Source organism: Microtus ochrogaster, unplaced genomic scaffold, assembly GCF_000317375.1.
Source record: "Microtus ochrogaster isolate Prairie Vole_2 unplaced genomic scaffold, MicOch1.0 UNK1, whole genome shotgun sequence".
Taxonomy (NCBI): Eukaryota; Metazoa; Chordata; class Mammalia; order Rodentia; family Cricetidae; genus Microtus; species Microtus ochrogaster.
Window position 1 is genome coordinate 1,856,681 of NW_004949099.1, and position 7,763 is coordinate 1,864,443.

Consider the following 7,763-nt stretch of genomic DNA (forward strand, 5'->3'; position numbering starts at 1 on the left):
GAGAGATCTAACTGTTTTCTGTCCTGTAAGGACAGTGTGAGCAAGCTGGGAGTGAAGATGTATTAATTTTGCCAAACTGTTGAGAAGTTGCTATTCCGTTTTGGAAAATAAGTGTGACCTGCTGGCCTGGGAAACAGTACCCACAGCACCTGCCCACCAACAGCCACGGGACTATTTGTGCCTAACGTCCTTCGCTGCCCACCTACAACAGAAACCTTGATCGCAATGGGTTGGACCGGTTGACCTGCAGCACCTGCATGGGAGCCCTGCAGGTTGAGGCTTCTGTGGATGTCTACTGGTAGAGCAACGCTCCCTGGAATAAAGAGGAACCCCAGCAGCTAGACGTAGGGGGGCTGCCTTATAGGGATCTTGTTACTGAAGGTAGCACTTAGGCAGATTTCTGGGTCTCAGTCTTGCCTTGACAACTGCCACATAAAGGGGGGGAACTTGAGTCAACTGACATGAGACTCCCCTACACCGAGGAAAGGGGGTCCTTGGTCCCAAGCTGCTGAAGACCACAGGGTGACTGAAACAGCAAAGGTGTAGGTCTGGGAGAGCCACGGATGGGAGCAGGTGTCTGCTCTGAGCATCTCCAGATCACTGTGGAGAAACGGGTGGTACTGAAGTGGGTGACCAATGTCCTCATCCACATACAGGGCATAAAAGCCATGTATCCCAGGCCAGTTGCTCCATCCACTCTGGGCTCTGGAACCATGATCACCAGGGAGCCCCATATGGACCCATCTGAAAAAACAGGCCAGACACACTGAACAGCTTGCTCTTGGAACCGGAGTACATTTGCACAGGGCGGTGGTGCCTGGGTTGAGTCCTTCCTTCATTTACACTTTAATGAAGCCAGCGGCTGGGAAAGGAAGAGCTCGGGTGATGTGGTGCCATCGAAGATTCACGGGAAGTAGGGGCTACCTGTGACAGGGTCCGTAGTACCAGTTGATGGTCACTGACAGAGATGAAGTCTTGAAGATTCACAGGGAGACTTTCATGGGAACTAGGTGTGTTTGCTGGGTCTTGACTGTATCGGCGCTGTTCAGAAGACTGGATGCTTGCCTTCTGTCTCCTACCTGAAAGAAGACAGGGTGAGTGGCAGACCCATGAACCAATCACGCAAACCCATGTCTTGTCTGTATGTTCCTCACCCTGCCCAGGAGGCCAGGCAGTCTCTAGCACCTATGGTGTAGCAGGCTCTTCACGGATCATCCCAGAAGAGCCAGCAGGCGCCCACCTCAGAGTAGGAAATGCCCTACAGATGTTAAGCAACTTGTTCCTTGAGGCAAAGGAAGCTCTGTCGGGGTATTATGTATCTCATGAGCCCAGCACTCTGACCCAGCAACCGTGCCCTGTGTTCAGAAGCCATCGTCAGAGTACCCAGTGCTCATCCTTTCTGACCTCAGCCCGTGTCCAGAGGGAAGGCTGCTTCCAGAATCTCTTCTCTGTGTCCCAGCCAGACAAGTGTGAGTGAGGTGGCACATGAGAGGGCAGAGGGCTCGAGTCCAGGCACGACCTGCGGAGACTGCTCCAGACCTGCTCCCAGAGCTCACTGCCAGGAGAGCAGTCGTGGCCACACAGTGAGGCCAAGCAGCTCAAGCCCACCTCTATAGACCAGTGGTTTTCAACCTTCCTAACGCTGCGACCCTTAACACAGACGTGTTTAGCACACCACAGCCATGGTGACCCCAACCATAAAATTATTTTTTGTTGCTACTTCATTAACTATAATTTTGCTACCGTTATGAATCGTAATGTAAATATCTGTGTTTTCCAATGGTTTGGGGAGTCGTGACCCACATGTTGAGAACCACTGCTACAGATGGAAACCCCCTCTGTAGGCCCTGCTGATGTCTACCCAGCGGAGGCCACTAAGGTAGAAGATGGACCCTTCGCCTCTTCATTAACCCCTGAACTGCAGTTTATGTGAACTTGCTACTTTCTGCAGAAGGTTCAGGTCTTGTCTAAGGGGAATATGGGACTTTGGGACCACATCTCTATCTGGAGTGTTCTTCCTCATCCATAGCCCCTGGCTGTATTTTAAAAAGTGTATCCAGGGTCTGCTTGACTTAGTGGCCGGCATGGCTCTGCCCTATTGTCAGTAATAATGGGGAGGGTACCAGGCCCGACTGAGAAGAGAGAAACATGGTTTGCTGCCACTCTGGAATCCAGATAAGGTACAACATGGCTTAGGGGACTCTGTCATGCCACAGGTGATAACAAAATGGCTTCTCTCTGTTCAGGGCTTTCCCCCCTCTTCTTTCGTAAGATCTTGGGGTTTCGAGGAGAGTTCACTTGGAGGCTGCTTGCTGGGATGGGGGTCGGGGGACTGTTGAAAACACGCCCCCTTCAGTCCATGAGTATGATTGCAGCGCAGAAAGATCACTCCTGCTTCTTGAAGAAAAAAACGTGTCCTAGATGGTCCATTCATTGGAAGCACACCCTCATCTGTGTCTTCCTCTAGACAGGACAGCGTGAAGGATGGTGTCCCTGTACTCTGTCAGAGGCCATGGTAACATCAGCCTTTGCACAAAGCAGCCAGGGATTGGCCCATGCCTGTAATCCCTGCACTCGAGAGGTAGAGGCGTGAGGATCAGGTGTACAAAGTCAGCCTCAGCTACACAGCAAGTTCAAGGCCAGCCTAGGCAATGTGAAACCCTGACTAGAAACAGAAAGATGAAGTGGAGAACTTGGAACCACTCAGTAGACCTTCTCTCACGTGCAGGTACTCAAGAGCTTTCTCCTCCCTTAAGAAGCCACAGCTAGGTTTGACCTAAGGCCCTACAGCTATCATACTGTCATTTAAGGCTCACAGGGAACTGAGGCAGGGGCAGTCATTTCTACTAGAGCACAAAATCAGAAATAGCTGTCTAGTGGTGTCCATAGTACTCACTGGAATTCAAAACAAAATGTACTTACAACTATGTCAGAACCACTTAGCAACAAAAAAACATAAAAGATCAAAAATTGTGTCCCTTTTAGACTTCATGTTCTGGTCCTGTTACTCCTCTGAACCAGCTTTTCACACATGACCCTAAACCCACCCCCATCCCGTGTTGATGGCTTCTGGGCCCTTAGGTCTCGCTATGGGAGATGAGGTCCTAGAGCCCGTGGATAGTGCCCTCCCTCCAGCCCCAATGCTCACAACAGTGGTTCTCATCTGTAATGCTTCCCCGCCAAGGGGAAACAGCACCACCTTGGACTGTGTGTGCCTATTCTCATATAGGCTTCTCGTTTCTCTGCAAGGATTGTCCTTCATGGTTGCAGAGGACAAGATGCATCTATGTATCACTGGCAAGCTGGTCTGCTCCAGGTTCTTCTCTGCTGATACACAGGTCACTCAGGGTCCTAGTAGTCTTTGATTGCCCGATTTTAAGTTTCTGCCTGGTTTGGGGCTCTTGGGAGCAAAGGAGATGAAACTCTATTTCTCTGCTTATCTTGGATTTTTTTTTTTTTTTGGTTTTTTTGAGACAGGGTTTCTCTGTAGCTTTGGAGCCTGTCCTGGATCTAGCTCTTGTAGACCAGGCTGGCCTTGAACTCACAGAGATCCGCCTGCCTCTGCCTCCCGAGTGCTGGGATTAAAGGTGTATGCCACCAACACCCATCTTTTTTTTTTATTGGAAAAAAATAATAATCTTATTTAAGGAAGCACAAAAGACTTGATTTAACATTTCTCTACAGAATATAAAAATGACTGAAGGGCACATGAAAAAGTATTCATAATTAATCACCAGACAATTATAAATTAAAACCATTAAGATGACCTTTGTAAGAGAAAACTCAAACGTAACTGGAGATTTTTTCTGTGTTCCATCCGGTCCTGCAACTGCTTATAAAATAATCACTCAGAAGCTTGTTGTTTGTTATAATTGTTTGGTCAATGGCTTAGTTATTACTAGCTAGCTCTAATAGAACCTTTGACCAACACCCATCTTATCTTGGATTCTTGGAATGGACACAGGGAGGCTGACACTCTGAGAGCTAGGCTGACCTGAGCACCCTGACGGGGCTGTGACTTGGAAAATAATTTCCCAGATATTAGTTAGTTGACTAAAAATTAACAAAGGGGGGGACTTTGTATAAGCAGACAGTACACATCTTTATAGAACCAGGAACAAGAAGCTGCATGGAAAAATACTCTCCAGAAGGGAACTTGAGAAAGGCCAAGAGACCCCTGTTCTCAGCAGCCCCGTGCGATGTGTGGGTTTGTATGGGCTGTTGCACCAGCCAGTCCACTCATCCATCTGGATTTCAGAGGCCTAGCCACTAGTTTGGTCCTCCTCTGTACAGTCAAGTTTTCCTTGAACTTGATGGGAGTAGCTAAGCCCTAACCTGAACTTCTTGTCTTTACAGGCAAACAGACCAGAGGAGCTCAGCTGGGAAGGCTGAAAAGCTCCAAAAGCCACTAAGTGCCTTCCAATCTCCCATTTTAGAGCCCAGAAACCAGCCCAAAACAAAAAGACTTGTCTAAAAGCATGCAACCAGCACCCACACCCAGCCCAGAGGCCAGGGATCCTGAGTTCCAGCGCGAAGTCAGGCTCTATACCGGCCCCATCCTGAACCCTGCTTTCCTAACCTAGAATGTACTGCTGTGATGCGAAACCAGCAGATGGTGCTAGAGAGCCAAGACGGCCAGCGTTCTGCCTGCCAGAAGTACCCGGAGGCGTGGCTCAGGGAGGAGCTATCTTACCAGTTGCAGACTTCGGAGCTGGAAGAGGGGGCAGTTCAAGGTAAAGTGGTGGCTTCTTGTACAGGTCAAAGTCCCTGTGTCGCTGACTCCAGCTCCACCTATCCCGATCCAACACGGGCTTCAGCACGTTAGCGAAAAGAGCGTTTTCTTGCCATTCCTAAATAATAAGAGCAGCGAGTGAGTGAGATGGGAGGCCATTCCTCAGAACCCCCCACATGAGGCCCTACTCCTTCCTGAAGACCTCATTTATCTTTCTGATGGGTGGCAGTCTAAGGTCCTGCTGGAAGCTTCCAGTGGTGCTCTGAAGACCCCACACTTGGAACCCACCAGCTGTGAGCCAGGCCTGGCGGGACTTCTTCTGGGCTTTCTTCTCCTCTTCCTTTGGGTCCCGAGGCTCCACCATGGCTGAGAAGTATCTCTGGGAATATGTGAATCTCTTCCTTGGCTCCTAGAAGTGCGGAGACACACATCTGCTAAGAACAGTACTGGATAAGGCCGAGGCACCCTCAGGGTTCCACGCAGGCATCAGAAGCATCTGGGGACACGGGATCCTGACACTATAATGCACTCCCAGTAACTAAACATTAAGACAGCCCTACGAGAGTCACATCATTGCCTCCTTTGACAGAGAAATCCATTTTCTACATGTAATGGATGCTAAAAGCCTAAACCAAGGATTTTTCTTAGGGCTAACAGATGTCTCCATAGCAACACAGTGCTCCCCAGAAGAACAGCTTCTGCACTGTTTTCAACCAAATGTATCTGAGCATGTACTGAGTGCCTCTGGCTCTCTAGAGCACAGTGAAGTCACACTCTTCTCCCATCCGCTGATCCCTGTCCCTTGTCCCTAGATGTCCCTTCACCCAAGGCCCCTGATTACTCTTGGTCAGAGAAAGAAAAGCTCCTATGTGTGGCAGTTTGAATGAAAATGGCTCCCATAGGCTCAGACAGGGAGTGGAACTGTTTAGGAAGGATTAGGAGGTGTGGCCTTGTTGGAGGAGGTGTGCCACTGGGAGTTGTACTTAGAGGTTTCAGAAGACCACACCAAGCTCAATGACTCTTTCCCTCTGCCTGAGGCTGCCTGGGGATCAGGATGTAAAGCTCTCAGCTACTGCTCCAGCACCACATCTGCCTGCTCCCCTCGCCATGATGATCATGGACTAACTCTCACCCCCAGTTAAATGCTTTCTTTTCTAAGAGTTGCCTTGGTCATGGTGTCTCTCCTCAGCAATAGAACAGTCGCTGAGAGGGTGTCAGCTGCCTTGCCACTCACCTTGGCCATCTCTTTGAACATCTCCTTCTTTGCAAGCTCTGTGGAGTTCAGGCTCTGGATACTGTAGTTGTGGACAGCTTTGTTCTCAGGAATGGCAATTCTAATTGTCTTCGCCATTGACTTCAGAGGCTTTTTGGTGAGCTGGTAGGCTTCTGTGATATTTTTCTGAAGAGAGGGTGGCAATTGTTACCCACACCGGGCCTTTCCTGTGTGCAGTAGATGTTCTCTGACACAGAGCCATGGTGTAAAAACTGATTTAAAAAAATTCTTGAATACCAATAGAGTTTCTAATCACACAGCCATGACAAAAGACCATCTAATCCAGGATGTCACTATCCAAAATGGAATTCGAAGGAGTGAAATCTTGAGGCTTCCCAAGGACACTAACTACATCATACACCAAGCCACTATTCTTCCATCTACCTAGTGGCAAAGAATAAAATGTACAGTTTAAATGGTGAGGAGAGTGAGACACTTTCGTGGTGTGTATAGGGGACACCATGTCCTAAGGCAGCAGGGATGGGCACCATAGCCATGGCTGACTTTCAGCGCTATATTACATGAGGTACAGCAGGGGTAGGGGATTCTCCAGCAGGCCTAGTAAGGAAATGAGGACTGTTCCCTCCTCAGAAAGGATGCTCAAGAAGTAAGGGGACTTTGTTTGTGGATTTCCTAGGGGAATAAAAGCAAAATAACTGCAAAGTCATCACTTGAAAGGCTAAGACAGGAGGATCGTGAATTCAAGGCCAGCCTGAGTTATATAGAGACCCTATCTAAAGCAAAAACAAAACAAGGTATGGGTATATATCTCAGTGGTACAGTCATTGCCTCGTATGTGTAAGGCCCTGGGTTAAATCAGTAGGAACACCAAGAAAAAAAAAATGAAAAGGAGATAGAAAAAAAGAGATGAGATTGGCTGAGCAACGGAAATAAAAGATAAAAGGGAAAATAACGTGGCTGGGACCTGAAGAAGAGGCGCCACTCCACATTGTTACCTTGCCCTTTATTTATCTCCTGAATTTGGAAAAATAACTACCTTTCACTTAAAAAAAATTAAAGATCCAGATGGTTACCTAAACATAAACTGATGGCTTGGCTAGAGTCCTGAGGAGGAGCATGAAGCAATCAGAAGAAGGGTTTCAATTGTTGCACACACACACACACACACACACACACGCACAAGGAAGGCACCCATGCAGTCAAGATACAGTTACTGTGGTTTTGAGCAACAGAGCCAAGACATATCAAGGGTTATTACACAGCAAGAAGATCATGCTTAGAGGCGCCACTGGATCTGGTCACAGCCCATATGGACCATACGTCAGGACATTTCATTATTTTTCTGTTCCCTCTTATCCTTAGAAGGTTAAATCTGTGTTCCCCAATTTCCTGTTCCTCCCATCCCTGAGCAGGGGTGTCATGGCCCTGTCAGGCAGATACACTAAAGTCAACATTCTAACCAAAAAAGCCACTTGGTGAAAAAAATCAAGTCATGGTCACCAGGTACTCTGGGTACCTGGTATTCCCTAAGACCTGAGATAGAATCTGACTCACAGAGTCGCGGCGGCGGCAGAGTGACACAGCGCTGCAATCAAAAATAGGCTCTGGGGGACCGGCGGCGACAGAAGCAAGCGGCGGGGACCCGCGTGGAGGCAGAGGCAAGCGGCGGGGACCAGAGGGGTCCGGCGAGGCAGCAGCGGGGACCGGCACAGCTGGCACGAGGCGGGGAAGGGCACGCAAAAAGGAGAGCAGACATCCCACTGCGGTTGGATCAAAGAGGTAGGCCCCTTGTTGGCA

At 48.8% G+C, this 7,763-nt stretch overlaps 1 protein-coding gene across 1 annotated transcript in view; it reads right to left on the minus strand.

Annotated features, from left to right (window-relative positions):
- Positions 1–472: 472 nt before the first annotated feature.
- Positions 473–7,763, minus strand: part of Kiaa1257 (KIAA1257 ortholog) — a 65,564-nt gene continuing 58,273 nt past the window's right edge. Inside the window, exons 12-16 of the mRNA XM_026788283.1 lie at positions 5,967–6,131; positions 4,935–5,141; positions 4,694–4,850; positions 925–1,079; positions 473–526 (exon numbers count right to left, since the gene is read on the minus strand). Coding sequence (XP_026644084.1) covers positions 473–526; positions 925–1,079; positions 4,694–4,850; positions 4,935–5,141; positions 5,967–6,131 — 738 coding nt within the window. The remainder of the gene's footprint in view (positions 527–924; positions 1,080–4,693; positions 4,851–4,934; positions 5,142–5,966; positions 6,132–7,763) is intronic.